The sequence below is a fragment of the Rhododendron vialii genome, chromosome 4a, assembly GCF_030253575.1.
Source record: "Rhododendron vialii isolate Sample 1 chromosome 4a, ASM3025357v1".
In the NCBI taxonomy this organism is placed as follows: Eukaryota; Viridiplantae; Streptophyta; class Magnoliopsida; order Ericales; family Ericaceae; genus Rhododendron; species Rhododendron vialii.
This window is the reverse complement of record NC_080560.1, coordinates 6,437,214-6,453,097: the sequence shown is the minus strand read 5'-3', so window position 1 is coordinate 6,453,097 and position 15,884 is coordinate 6,437,214. Positions and strand designations below refer to the sequence as shown.

Genomic DNA, 15,884 nt, shown 5'->3' with positions numbered 1-15,884 from the left:
AAACAAGCCTGATGTGGTGGACTGAACCTCAATCCCTAGAAAATAATGCAGGTTGCCCAAGTCTTTCATGACAAACTTCTTACTGAGCAACTGAATGAGATGAGAAATATAAGCTGAATCTGAACCAGTTATCACAATATCATCAACATAAATGAGAACAAGAGTCAAAGAAGAAGGTTGCTTGAGAAGAAACAAGGAGGTATCTGCTTTACTAGATGAGAACCCCATCTGAAGAAGATAACTGGAAAACATGGCATACCAAGCCCTGGGAGCTTGTCGAAGACCATAAAGAGCTTTATTAAGCTTACAAACATAATCTGGATGTTGAGGATCCTTGTAACCCAAAGGTTGTTTCATAAAAACATCTTCATCAATAATGCCATGAAGAAAGGCATTCGATACATCCAGTTGTCTAAGTGGCCACTGATGATGTACAGCAAGACTGAGGATGATCCTTAAAGTTGGTTGCTTTATGACTGGACTAAAGGTCTCAGAAAAATCCAAACCGGCAGCTTGTTGATTTCCATTAGCCACGAGTCTAGCTTTATATCGAGCTACAGTGCCATCTGAATTTTTCTTAATCTTGTAAATCCATTGGCAACCTATTACATGACCATTAGATGGAGGAGGAACTAAACCCCAAGTACCCTGTTTGACTAAAGCCTCATATTCTTCTGCCATGGCTTTTTGCCAAACTGGATGACGAATAGCTTGAGAATAGTGTGAAGGTTCAGTGAGAGGCATAGGGGAAAGAGAATCAGAAGAAGCAGAAGTAAAAAGAGAGAGAGGATGTCTAGGTTTATGAATACCACTTTTTGATCTAGTTTGCATAGAGTGACCAGAAGAAATAGGGTTAGGAGGAACAGTAGAACGAGAAGGAACAGAAGAATGACTTGAAGAGTCAGAAAGAGTAGAAGAAGAAACAGGAGAAAAGGAAGAATCAAGAATAGGAAAAGTACCCACCTGAATAGGAAAAGAAGAACAAGAATCAAAAACAGGTATAGGAGTGGGATGAGATGAAACTACAGAAGGGGAAGAAGGAACAGGAACAGTCACAACAATATCATCAAAACAGGCAAGAGGAACAGAAAATGATTGAAGAGAGGAATCAGAAGATGTATCGGTATTAGACTGAGGCATAAGGTTGGTGTAAGGAAATTCGGATTCAATGAATTTCACATGTCTAGAAATATACACCTTATTTGTAATGGGATCAAAACACCTATATCCTTTAGAAGTAGAACAATATCCCAGAAAAACACAAGGTGTTGACTTAGGTACAAGTTTGTGAGGTTGATAAGGTTTTAACCAAGGAAAACATGCACAACCAAAAGGTTTAAGAACAGAATACTCTGGGTTAGTATGAAAAAGAAGAACAAAGGGGGTTTGAAGCTTTAGAGCTGTATGAGGTAACCTGTTAGCCAAGTATACCGTGGTGATAAGTGCCTCTAACCAAAAATGAGCAGGCATTCCTGCTTGCGTGAGCAGAGTTAAAGTGGTCTCCATAAGGTGCCTATGTTTCCTTTCCACAACACCATTTTGTTCAGGTGTATGTGGACAAGAAGTCTGATGAAGAATACCACTAAGAAGAAACAAACCAGTCAAAAAATGATTCACAAACTCCTTGCCATTATCAGACCGAACTGTTTTGACTGTGGTATGAAACTGATTTTCAACAAAAGTTTTGAAATGAGCCAATGTAGTTTTAACTTCAGACTTGAAGAATAAAGGAAAAATCCAGGAGTACCTAGTGTAGTCATCAATGATAAGTAAATAATACCGATAACCTTTGACAGAAGGTATGGGTGCAGGACCCCAAACATCAAGATGTAGAAGGTCAAAAGGTTGAGAAGAATGAGTTTCAGACAAAGAAAAGGGCAACTTATGACTCTTTACTGTACTACAGCTATAACACTGAACATCATAGGGTTTAGAAACAGGTAAACCATATTGCTTGATTAATGACTGAAAAAGATGGAGACTAGGATGCCCCAACCTCTGATGCCATAAAACAGCAGAAGATGAAGCAGAAATAGTAGGATGAAAAAGAACAGTAGAAACCTGAGAAGATGCAGGCCTAGAGAAGCTCTGGATAGGGTAAAGACCCTGGTGACATGGACCCTTGAACAAAATTTGATGTGTGTGATTGTCCTGAATTGTATAACCAGAAGAATTAAAGGTAAGAGAACAATGATTGTCTTTAGCAAATTGGAAAACAGATAACAGGTTATGTGTTATGGCAGGAGTATGCAACACATTAGTAAGTTCAAATTGAGCCTTAGGAGTGGGAAGAAGTCCTCTACCAGTACATGTAATAGGAAGAGCCTTACCATTTCCAACAACCACCCCTCTACCTGCTGTGTAAGGTTGAGTTTGTGATAAGGCCGAAATATCAGGTGTGACATGGTTTGTGGCCCCGCTATCAAAATACCAAGGTTGTGGCAAGGAAACACCACCAACTCCAGAACCTGTAGGATATCCAGAATGAGCAACAGCAAAAGCAGAGGGCATATCACTAGCACCTGAGATACCAGGAACTGAGTATCCTCCAGGGATTGAGTATCCTCCATTATAACCAGAATCAAAGTTGTTGAAAGAGCCTGAAGAAGAACTTGTAGCAGCATAATGAGCCTGAGGATAACCTGGACCAGAGCCTTGAGGAAACACATGAGAGTGAGACATAGGCTGAGAAAAGGCCTGTTGAGTAGAGAAACCAGGAGGTTGTGATCTCCAAGGAGTAGATAAAAAAGACTGAGGTGGAAGCTGCTGTCCAGTCTGTGACATTAACCATGGAGGTGCAGTGCTTGAATTTCTATAATAGCAAGTCCTGGCGGAATGATTATCTTTACCACATATCTGACATGCAGGCTTGGAGAAAGAGTGAAAATTCTGAGAAAACCCCGGGCTTCTTGATCTATTCTTGTTGTTAGATTGAAACCTAGGGCCAGGTTGTGGGAAAAATGGAGCAGGAAATTGTGGTTGAAACATTTGTGCAGGGGGTTGGAACACTGGAACTTGGGATTGAAACGGAGATGAATGAAATGCAGGAAGCAACTGAGGATGTAAGGACTGCAAAGGGTGCTGTACTGCAGCAGCACTTGTAGAAGAACCAACACCGGACGAAGAAATAGATGGTTCAGACACATGTAACCCCTGTAATTTTTGTGTAGCAAGAAAAACACTGCTTGAGGCTTGATCTCCCTTAGACCGAAGAAGAATTTGTTTCTCCTCACCTTTGAGAATGGATACAACTTCATAAAATTTCAGGTCTCTTTGTGTTCTAATAGCAGACTTGATAGGATCATAGTCCCCTGGCAAACCGTTAAGCGTATGAAATACCATATCATCATCATCAACAAAATACCCCACGGCACTTAATTTTTGAGCACAAGCCTTGATTTCATCAATATATGCCTCTAAGGTTCCAGTCTTGCTAAAACTAAACAATTCTCTCTTAAGTTCATGGATATTTGACCTAGACATGGAATTAAAACGTTGTTCCAGAGAGCTCCAAACTTCAGATGCATGTTCTAACCCCAAAACATGTGGTAATGTGGAAGAAGACAACGAGGCAGTAATACAAGAAAGCAATTGATTATCTACTAGCTTCCATTTCAGAAAAGCAGGATTTATGACAACATTATCACTCGCATCTGTAATTTGGACTGGTGGAGATGAAATCGGGCCAGTAACATAGTCAATAAAGCCATTGGCACGCAAAGCATTTAGTACCTGAGTCTTCCAAAGTAAGTAATTGTCACAACTCAATTTGATGGTGACCAAAGAGTGAAAATTAGATACCAGAAAGGCCAGAGCAGGTGGCATTTGAACTCCATTGTCAGAGGAAGAGCTTGCTATCGGTGTAGAAGTGCTTGACGGAGTATTCCCAGCCATAAATCTGAAACCCTAGAAACCGAAATGAGAAGCGATAGAAACAGAGAGGTGAAAAGAGTCAAATTGGATCGAGGACCTTGGTCGCAGCGGAAGCGTGGTGGGCCCATAACCCACAGGTCCCAGGATCGTAACCTGGCTCTGATACCATGAGGAAATATTCAAAACTTGAATCGAAATCAAAAACAAATCAAGAACCAGAGAGAGGTAGTCAAGAACTAGAGAGAGAAAATGGAACTCAAAACATATTCCCAATCTGTTTTATTACCCGTACAACAGAAGCTATTTATATGCCTTTTTACAACTAATCCTAATCAACACACTAATACAACTGTTATTACAACTAATCCTCATTAACCGACTCTAATCAATTACTAACTAACTGATGACCTGGCAATAGTAGCTGAAGTCACTGACGTTGAGCTGTAATCCTTTACAATCTAATGACGGACTTGATATCAGGCATTCTTACTAGAATGTCGAAAGTTACATCATCTGGAAGTTCTGAGATGGTGGTGGCTGCTGCGGCAGCAATAGCCCTTCTGTTCCGCGGTGGTGGTGGACTAGAATGACTCTCTCTTAACTCCCCTCTTGGCCATAAGAGACAGAGAGAGGGGCCGGGGAAAAGTAGATTATTCCATAATAAAAATAGAAAAAGAACCCTCACACACTGTGATCTGATCTGGGAGTTGTTTCTTCTTCTCCTAGATCGATGCTCATGGGATAGAACTTCCACTGCATGAACCCTAGCTAGGATACAAAGTGGGGTTCAAGTTATTGATGATGCTAAATAAATAAGGATTCAGAGAAACTTTTTTTTTATACCGGGGATTTCAAGGATGGTGGTATCCCTTCCGGTCCGTTTTCAATTTTTTGGTCATTTTCCGATCACACTTGGATGATCAGCTTCGTTCATCTTGTAGAGTTCAACAGGAACTTTAATCATGTCAAAAATTGTGTTCATCGAATTTTAGTAGATACATGATCAGCAGACGTGAAAATTGGGGAAAAAAAAAAAACCAGGGTTCGATCCGATTCAGTGTTGTTTTGGATAAAGTTTTGGTTTTCTTCAATTTCACATGTGCCAATCATTTATCTATAAGAATTCGATGAAGACGATTTTTGGTATGTTTAAGGTTCTCACCAAATTCTATAAAATGAACGGAGCCAATCATCCAATTGTAATCGAAAAATAACTGAAAAATTAAAAATAGATCAGAGGTGATACCAACACTTTAATATATGACATTGGTATCCTCGGCACAAAAAAAAAAGTTTCTCATTCATTAGCCTAGCTAGAGGAGTCCCAGTTTTATTACAATATGGAAACTCGGAAAGATTTATTTCCATCCACAGATCCTTTCCAAACTTGTACGACTTGAGAATTTTCGCATGTGAAGAGAAAAAAATCACTTGCGGCTGAAGAAGTTACCTTTTAATAAATTTTAATGACCAACCCAATTTATATGCAGCTCAAAGGTTATTTATTTATTTATTTATTTTTGTAATAGAAGATGCATGAAACATGAATTAAGAGTACCGGGGTATACAACCCCAATCAAATCCGCATAAAATAAACTAGCAATACAATTAGGCATACAAGGGTAGATATGAAAATCTCCCACCGAAATAGATGCGTCATTTGCTAATGCTCCGCACAATGGTTTGCTTCTCTCAGTAGACGTGCTTGATGGACACCACTTCAAATTTTTCTAGGAGGAACCTGCAACCAAGTAAAATGTTACCAAGTGGTGGTTCGTCGTGTGATGATCACCAATATCAACTGTACCACACCCAAAGCATCAACTTCAATTTCCAATTTGTTCACACTTTCTGCCTTTGCCAAAACCAGGCCATCCCGTAAGGCCAAAATTTCAGTCATGAGGCTCGAGTTCACCTGCAAATTTCTGTCATTCTGTGGAAACCACCAACCCTTCTACCAAAGTGATCACGAGAATACCTCCCGTACCTGCCGTGCCCAGTGCCGCATTAAAAGCTCCGTTTGTGTTGAGCTTGAAAATTTTTTCACAAGGAGCAACCCACCCCACACCAATGCCATTTCTCTGCCCCTTGGGTTTATCCTGGACCAAGAAATGCCATTCCAAGGATTTGTTTATGATGGTCTTAGCTATAGCAGCAGGGTCCAGCCAATTCGAGTTGGAGTTAAATTTGAAGATGCGATTATTTCTATCGACCCAAATATGCCAAATAGCAAAAACGAAAACGACTTTCCAAGGGGTGCCCGAACAGTGGGTACCCGAAATCCTTGCATTGGTGGTGATCCAGTCAAAGAAGTTGTTGTGAGAGTTAAGCAAGGGAAACTGAATTGCCGTCCAAATAGACAAAGCTCGACTACAGTCGCGAAGAACGTGACAGGCATTCCCACACACAGAAGGGCACCAACCACAGTCCAGGGAGGAGGTGATATGACGAGTAAAAAGATTGTTACCCGAAAGAAGACGATCCTGGACAGCAAGCCAGACGAAGTACTGGATATGATAGGTACACGGAAGGCGCCAAATGCATTTCCAGTGGAGAGGATTGAACTGCAATATTTCAAATTTCAGGAACCAATCTGAAATTAATTAAACTTCTGGGGACTGGACTGAAGTGTAAATAGTCGTGTTGGAGCTATGTTCCAGCTGCACTTGATTACTTCTCCTTCAGTTGAATGTTCTCGCGGCTAGATGACTTTAATGCCTTTATTTGCCTTCCCAATGATTGTTCACCATCTATACCATAAAATTTAGGAATTGAATCATCTTAGCATTTAGGAATTGAATCATCTTAGCATAGTTGGTTGCCAATAATTGAATAAAGTTGACACTAACCGATCAGATTGATTTTAATACTCTCCATAGCAACTTGCAAAATAAGTCATTTTTTTCTTTAATTTTTTTAAAGGAGATAAAAATACAAGAAAAACAAAATAAATTATCAAATAAAAAAAAAACTCTAGTGCAAGCTTCTCAAATTATACAAGTAAAAAAAAAAAAAATATTTATGGTGCTTCGTTAAAATTTTCGTAGTGAATAGAATCTCCCCAAAAAACTTCCATTTTCTTTTCATTGTAAAATCAATAGTCCTGCACCAGAAAAAAGTAATACAAAAGAAATAAATAAGATAAACACAACTCACTCTGAAAATGTATTTGCATGCAAACGGAGATTTAGGCAACAATCATCTCCTTTGTTATTTCTTTGCTCTTCTTGAATCTCCCTGGCCGATTTCTCCATCGAGCTGGTGCATTCCGCTATCTCAATTTCGCGAAGCTCATTTAGATTAGCAAAATCCATTGGGATCTGCGCCAGTAGTTTGCACCTGTGAAGCACTAAGACCTCGAGCCTCGGAAATTGATCTTCAGAAGCATTCCACTCCTTAATATCCAGACCATCAAGCTTCAAGTACTTGAGTTGAGAGAACCCCTCTTCACTTGTTTTCCAAACTGATCCACCACGGCAATGGCGTAATTTGAGAACCTCAAGGCTTGGCAGAGCCGTTTGGAGGATTGAGAGCTCCTCCCACTTGAAGCACGTGTACCGCAAAGATAGTTGCGTAATAGTCGGAGGAAGCTTCAACACTTTCTGAAGAGTAATTTGACAGCGCATTAAACTGAGTGTCTCAAGGAATTTTAAGAACTCTAGGTCGGGGATCATCGAAACACCATCCTTCGAAATTAGGTCTCCTCTAATTCCTAGCTTCCTAAGATTGGGAGTCCCTACCAAGAACCTTAGACACACCTCACAAGCACATATTGAGTCCAAGGTCTGTAGGCTATCCAACTTGGAGGATTGGTCAAAATCGGTTCTTGCTGTTTCTTCTTCTTCAGAAGAAGGAAGATGGAGGCAACAATGGTATGCAAATTTACTCCTTTTAGAATAAAGATGTCTCAACTTTACCATCATAAATATATCGTAAGGCAACTTAATGGTTGTTACGTCCATTCTTAATTCGAAGTTAATGGTTTCTAGGTGGTGGGAAAACGGGGCTTCAAACCAATAAGGTCCTGGCCTAGTATGAACCATTTGCAAGTATCTCAAATGAACTAGATGTAGGCTTCCTAGGCTTTCATAGGATTTATAACTCAACACCCTGAGATTTTTAAAGTTTTCAAGATAGTTTTCAAGAAAGTGACGCAGTTTATGCCATGACTCCCACGAGTCTGGCATCCTTGGGCAGCAAAGAGTACGAACTTTTTGAGCATGATGGCTTTTCTCGGTGAACTTCACAAAGTGCTTCCCAGCATTGAACTTCCTGCCCGCAGTGAAGAGGCGGCAATGGTTATTTGAAGCAAAAGTTTGAAAAAAATCATCCTCGTATATTTTCACAAGGAAATTATCCTCCTCGGCCTTTTTCAAGCACAATTCACGTAGAAGATCATGGATACGGCATGCTTTAATTCTTCCAAGGGGATTTTTGCGAGCTACAATTATGAGATTTCTATCAATGAGGTCGAGTAAGTAATCTTTTGCCATCGCCTCCAAGCTTTTCCCCTCACTTTGCTGAATAAACCCCTCTGCGATCCATAACCATATCAAATCGCGTACGGGGATTTCACGATCCTCGTCGAATCCTCCAATATAGAGAAAACACGCTTTCAAATGAAGAGGTAGGTGATTGTAACTCAGTTCAAGTATCTCCATGCAGCCCTCCTGATTTTTAGCAATGATTGAACTTAAATGTTCGGCAGCTTCCACCCACACTTTGAGTGTCTTGTCTTTCTTTTTCAAAATGCCAGCTATCGTGACAATCGCAAGTGGTAGTCCATCACATTTTTGTGCGATTTGCTCACCGATATCCACCAACTCCGGTGGGCAGCATTTCATCCCAAATACCTGTTTGATATTTATGGTAAAATTAGATAATATTTATAATTTCAATTACATCAACTTGATCCAAGTAAGACTAAGAAATGCTTCAAAATGGAAATTTTTAAAAGGAAATAAGAAATAGGAAATATGTGACAATAGTATATATAAGGAAGCATATATATGTTAAATCACTACTTTTAATAGTATTACGTACAAGAATTTTCTTTTTCTTTTTAAACAAATACTCTCTCCATCCCAATATGAATCTTATTTGATACAACTTAACTATTTCTGTGAAAATCAAACTTCGATCAACATCATGAAAAGTGTTATAGATAAAGAAGTATACATAATTTACAAATGATACCATTGTAACGACCCGAATTCTCAAGCATCAAGACCAAGAAATAACATAATCGAAGGTGTTCCTCAACCAACTCAATATAAACAACAAACACATTTACTAAAAGAAAAAACATCCCCGCTTCCACATCTTTATCACAAAACAGCCACAAGCCGTTCATACGTTTTCTCCAACAACAAAGACCAGCTAATATCAGCCAGCTTTTCTCTCTCCCTCCCCCTCCCCGTCCTTTCTTTTTCTTTTTCCCTTCAAAGCTTGCATCTCACTCACACTAGTGATAAACTTATACACCACAACTTTTTTGTTTTGTCCCTATTTAAAGTTTTTTTCGTATTTGTTAGTTTTATGTCACATTTTTATGTGACATGGGTTCGTCTCGACGAGAGGAATCGAAAAAGTAAAAAATTATGACTTTTACACAAATAACAAATGCAAAATCAAAAATCAAAAAAAATAAGAATAAAATCAAAAAAAATTTGTTGCATAATTTAATCACTAGCATGAACACCTTCGATGCTAATGTAAGATCTTTCCCATGCCCACAATTTCCAGCCTTCCCCCACAACCCCCTCTTATTGCTCACATGTGTCCCCCAAGCAGATGACAAGCCACCCCTCCAAATCTCCTCCTTAGTCCCTATCTAAATAATGTTGAGACAATTTTATTTTGTTTGTCTTATTATCCTTTTAATTTTCTGCTTGACGCCAAGGATCCAAGTATATATCCAACAAACACATGCATACATGTACACCACCTCCTTCACGTTCAAACACCCCATTTGACACTTAAACTAACCATAATATATATATCAACCACATACTTATCAAATGTAAACCCAATCGAACTCAATTAAATAATTAATCGAGGTCTCAATAAGTCATTACCCTTTTCGAGTTTAAGAAAATATTTTCCTTTCCCGAGCAAAAAAAAAAAAAAAAAGGTTATTACGTACACGCATGCTAAAAAGTGAAGTAGAAATTTGGGATATGGAGAATACCTTATTCTGTAACAACTCCCAACTCCAATATTTTGATAAAGGATCCAAAAAATGAGGGACATAACTGATGTTGTCAGGTTGAACAACTAGTCGACTAGTGAACAACACTTTACTCCCCTTGCATTCTTTAGGAAATGATCTTTGCATATCATTCCAGGCTTCAATGCCCCATATGTCATCCATGACAATGAGATATTTCCTACCCTTCAAGCACTTGTGTACGTCTTCTCCCAACTCATCCTTACTTCTCCCCTCATAATCAACATGTTTCCCTGGAGAAGCTAACTTCAAAATACGAATCAACAAATTCTTCTTCATAGTCTTATTATAATCTTGGGAAACATCAACCCATGCACGAATTTCAAAGGTATACAACGTGAAAGGATGATCATACACTTCTCTAGCCAAAGTGGTTTTGCCGCCTCCACCTGCGCCGATGATTGTTATAATCTCCAACGGTCTGCCCTCTCTTCTGTCGTCAAGCTTCTCTATTACTCTGTTTACCTCCTCCTTAAAACCCACCACCACATTCTCTTTTACCAATTTGGATGTGTTACTCCCTCCTGATGAACCTGCACTGCCTATCGGAAAATGAAAGGAAGGTTATGATCAAGGACGAAGACAAAAGTTATGAAAGGGCCCCAGTAAGTGTAACAAGAAATTAAATCTGCATTCTGAAACGGAGCCATTTCTCATTGCCCAGTTATCAATAAATAGTATTAAGGCTGCATTCTTTTTAACTTAATTTATTTTTTCGTTTTGTGTGTTTTATTCATCTTTTTCTAATTTTTGTTAAATTTGCGTGATATTTTTTGGATTAATCATCTGTCTCGATGAGAGGAGTCTAAAAAGTACAAAATTATGACCGAAAGTAAAAAAAAAAGTTCACTAAAGATGGAAAAGTATCAAACAAGTGTCTTATTTTACTAAAGTGCTGCCTTATTTAAAATTTTTCAATGTCAGTCTATATTTTTATATTTTTCCGATTTGTCTCGTCGAGATTAACAATTTAATCCAAAAAATTATGACAAAAAGTTAAATAAGAAGTTACAAAAATTAAAAAATTACCGAAATAAGTTTCAGACTTATAAGTTAAAAAGAACGCAACCTTTTAAGTATGAACAATCTTGGAGCTGTATATTTAAAATCTTTTTTTTTTTTGGTCAGACAGAAACTTATTGTATATATATTTCACTCGACTCTCTTTTAAGCCATTCTCTAATTGATATAATTGCCTAGGAGAAAAAGGATAACAATTGTGATTGTTATAACAAATTAATTTAAGTAATGTTAAATTAAGAGTGTACTGTACCATTAGCCTGCATATTTTATTATGGTTCATTTTACTCATTATTATTAACAATGAACAATACTAAATTCTGATTCTCTTATTTTTCCCGAAAGTCTAGGAACTCAAATTTAAAACACAAATTCAGACACAACTATGTCTGAAACTATCTGATGTATGTGTGAATGTGTGCATAGACGGTTTTCAGGCAGACTTGTGTCTAGATTTGTGTTTTAAATCGATATTCCTATTATTTATCATACTTGTCAATAGCGTCTTGCCCATTTGATGCACAGGGATGGAAAAAAAAACGTGAGTGAGGAATTTTTTATCTGTTGTCATCTACATTAGTGGAACGACACATATGACTCTTGGAATTTACTCCATTTTCTCGCAAAATAATTAAGAAAATTCCACACCAATAAAAAAACAAAGAAATGAAAAAAGAGAGATTTCAAGAAGTATTTGTTATGTTATAGATTAAACTTAATGTCCATTTCAAGCAAAATAAAGTGTATTTTTGACATTTAATTTTTAAAAAATGTAGAATAATGAATAAATTAAAGATGAAAAAATAAGAAAATTCCATGTAGGAGAAAGAGTTAAGGAGAGGGTTTCGTTTTATTTTAGGTAACTATATTCTTATATATATTATACATGGATATATAGAATAGAAGAGTAGTTTATCATAGATATATAGAATAGAAGTATAGATATATGGATGTGTAAAAGTGTAGAATAATTTTGTTGTGTAATACCTTGAAATTAATAAATGGTGTGTGACGAAGATAATTGCATGTTTGAAACATATATACCAATATACACGATGAGCAAGGGGATCATAAAGATGAAGAGTAGTTTCTTAACTTTATGAGGACACTTGACAAAACTCTAAAATGAAAAAAGAGAGGACACAACAAAATTTCAGACCTCGGCCCTAAAGAATTTTGCTTTGCTTATATCATATTCACGATAAGATATTATTCTCATAAGAGCTTGACATAACTGAAACTGAAAACGTAAAACCATAATGATTTATCAAAACAAACTAATTTTAAGTATAAAATATTATTGAAAATATGTACCAATACCTTCACTTCCTGTAGAAGAGTACTTGGGTATTTTTACTGCTACTCCATTAATGTCATACATCTTCATGTCGTAAATTTGCTTCACCTTAACCATAAGAGTCTTGATCTTCTTTTTGACACTTTCAAGGCCAAGACTAGGATGATCAAGATATTGATATGCATTAGGCCTCTTGAAATCGCGACCTACAAACAGATATATGATGTTTTCTGCCTCAAATACCACGTCTCTGATTTGCATCACAAGTTCCATCAGTTTTGAATGCTCGTTGCGTTTCTTCTCCGTAACCTTGAGGAATCCTCCCAGATTCTCTATTTCCTCCTGAAGTGATTGAAGTTGACATTTCTCGTCTATGGTTAAACCGAGCTTGGAGCTCGTTATAAGTTGCTTCAAGGTCTCTTGGAAAAAATCAACAGTAATGTCACCCATCTCTCTCTCTCTCCCCAACAGTTAGGAGTGTAAACGAACCGAATCGAGCCGAACCTTGTGATATTCGGGATCAATTCAGTAAGGCGTAGGCCGAGCTCGAGTTCGGCTTGGGTTCGATTTGAGCCTAGATAATGGAGTTTGAGTTCGGCTCGTTAAAAATTTTCAAAGCTCGGGCTCGGCTCGGTTCGCTTGTTAGGGCTCGTTAGACTTAAACGAGCCAAACCAAGCCGAATTTAGGCTCAAATACAGTTCGTTTTCAAATACAACTCAGGCTCAAATACAGTCCATCTCCCAATCCCCTTCACAAGAATAGACCCTGTTTAGAATGTTGTGAATTAGTTCCAATACTGGTACAAATCCAAATCAAGATAATCTTACAAACTAGAATAAAAAGAGTACAAAAATGCACATACAACATCAAATAACCACCAATGAACAGAAATCAAGACACCCTAAAAATACAGATACAAGCCTTTCTTAAATTCTCATTAAAAAAAAAAAAACACACATCTGAAATATTAGAGGGGATTCGTTCCCTGCATCTTAGAGTTCTTCGAAATCTATTTGGCACCTAAATGAAATCTTGCAATATTAGAAGAGGGGATTTTGTACGGAAAAAAAAAAACCAATCTGGAAACAAACAATAAGCCAGAGAGAGTATAAAAATACCTGGTAGAGGAGGAGGAGAGAGGCGGTCGAGGTGGCGGAGAGAGGCAATGGAGGAGGCGGAGAGAAGCGATGGAGAAACCCTAAACTTTGAAGTCGTCGTTTGTCAAGCCCTTAATTTTCAACATAAATAATGAATACTCTTTTTGATAAATAAAGTCCTCGCAGTAATATAATTAATACCCAAAAATCTTCCTTTCCCCTGTTCTCAAATAAGAGTCAGATATTACATTTTTGGCTCAATGGCCCCAAGTTATCGAAATGTCAATATCCGAAGAAAATAATATTACAGTTGTAACAAATGTCTTTCCAAAATACTTCTTTTGATTCAAATGAAAATAATTGCCTCTTTTATACCTTTGAAAGACATGATCAACAAACACGATATGTACGCCATGTCAACTTCCTTGAATTGTACCTAAAAATGATAGGGTGGGCTACACTAGCCCAGTAAAAAATTTCATACATAAGCTATATGAAAATGCGATGAATCATGCACCTAGAGTGAGTGAATACGACAAGATACCACAAAGAAACATGAGTCTTCTACCACAAACGAGCATACTACAATCAAGGAATCATGATTTCATAAGGATATTCCTAATAGCTCACATGTCAAACTAGAAGCAAAAACCGACTTGAATTATTCTGATTAGATCACAACTTGTCCTCAATTGTCACTCGTCCATCGCCACGCAATTACTCCATTCTGCCTTGATCTATACGTATATGTGATGATCCACACCAACAGTAATATGTGAGCAACAATATATATGTACAACGAACCCCAAGCTGGTAATGACAATGAGTATATCTATCAATAGAACAATACGAACACATCACTGAATTTCCTTTTTAAACACAATCAATTTGTCTTGTATTTCTCAAATATTAGCCATTTTCCTTTTAAATACAATTCCGGGCATTTGGGACTCCGTACGTCCACTAAAATCTTTTTCATTCAATTCCGGCATTTGAGACCCCATGCATCCCATTTCCGGCATCACACCTTACGATGGATCCGTGGCTTTCTTCGTATTCGTTCTATCGTCTCAATTATGTTTTACCTCTCACATTACCTAATAAATCATACTCAACACACAACAAGTTCATAACATTCATCACAACATGCCACAATGCCCACATAATCACCCGAATACCTAGACAACGAACGGGTACCGTAATCATCTAAAATTGACATGAGCATATCCTGATTTTCAACAAAGCAGTTTGTGTTCGAAAATTCATTAAAAATCGCATACTTAATATTTTTCAATGATTCCAATGCCAAAATATCACCAACTTACTAATCTTTAAAACACATAAGAACCCATAACCAATAGGGTCGTTTAACCATAGCGAAACGATGAAAAATACTGCTCTGTAAGCTGCCCAGATTTTCAGATTACAGGGAAATCTTCTAGAAATCACTATAAATCGAGTTCTTAATATTTTTGAGCGATTCCAACTCCAAAAGTTGCGTGATTGAACGAAGTTTAAAAGATGCGAAGGAACCCTAGTCAAATTCGTACTCGAAAAATGGCTAAACAGGCATTTACAGAAGCAATACGAATCTGTCTAACAGCAACTTGACAAATTCGTGACCAGTATTCTAAAATTCACCATTAATTCAATTCTCAACGATTTCAGGTGATTCCAGCGGCATTAGAATGGGCTCTAAGTCTACTCTATTTCATATGAAGAGACCAAAATTCAATTCCAAGTTTAAGACAACGAAAAACCCCAAAAACAGTGACCTGTTTTGCAGAATTTCGGAAATGAAAAGAACAACCTCAAACAACGAAACAAAACACGATCTAGGTACATTAACACCATATAAATGTATTCCAAGAGTAAAAAATCCCTACCTCATGAGTTTTGAGCAAAACCCAACCGTTTGACCAAGTCAAGCGAAGCTCCACGAGGTCCGATCATTAATTTTCTTGGATATTCGGAAAGCCTGTGCTCTGTATAGCAACTTTAATTCTTGAATTTCGTCCGAAATCACGCTCTAAGGTGTTGAGATCTAAGAGAGAAGAGTGGAGAGAGTTTCGGAGGAGAGGAGAGACTGCCGACAGAGTGAGAGAGGAAAGAGAGTGGAGAAATAATTCTCCTGGGTAGAATTATAGAAGTGGAGAGCAATTCCCCGCTTCTCGCACCATACACTCACACATGCACCTTTCACATAATAATGCCTATACCCTTCCACGAACATACCACACGTATATTCACAATAGGTTAAGACATCCAAATCCTTTTCAAACTTGTACTTAATTTTCAATTGGAAGCCTCTTGCGGCTCAAGAAACCCTCAAGCGTGTTCAATGAATCAAGGGCGAATTAAGGTGAG

At 37.7% G+C, this 15,884-nt stretch overlaps 1 protein-coding gene across 6 annotated transcripts; it reads right to left on the bottom strand.

The window, feature by feature from the left end:
* Positions 1 to 5,358: 5,358 nt before the first annotated feature.
* On the bottom strand, positions 5,359 to 15,628 carry LOC131322908 (putative late blight resistance protein homolog R1B-16). Of its 6 annotated transcripts, none has more exons than XM_058354484.1 (5): positions 15,404 to 15,628; positions 12,437 to 13,185; positions 10,064 to 10,644; positions 7,030 to 8,726; positions 5,359 to 6,437 (listed from the first exon to the last, which is right to left on the bottom strand). In XM_058354484.1, the coding sequence occupies exons 2-5, from the start codon at positions 12,867 to 12,869 to the stop codon at positions 6,020 to 6,022; spliced, it is 3,129 nt and encodes a 1,042-aa protein (XP_058210467.1). In that variant the 5' UTR covers positions 12,870 to 13,185; positions 15,404 to 15,628; the 3' UTR covers positions 5,359 to 6,019. The 6 variants fall into 6 exon arrangements, with proteins under 6 accessions (XP_058210467.1, XP_058210470.1, XP_058210471.1 ...); XM_058354487.1 differs by having other exon boundaries at positions 12,443 to 13,185; XM_058354488.1 differs by lacking the exon at positions 15,404 to 15,628 and adding an exon at positions 13,539 to 13,953 and having other exon boundaries at positions 5,359 to 6,623; positions 12,443 to 13,185.
* Between the last annotated feature and the right edge of the window lie 256 nt (positions 15,629 to 15,884).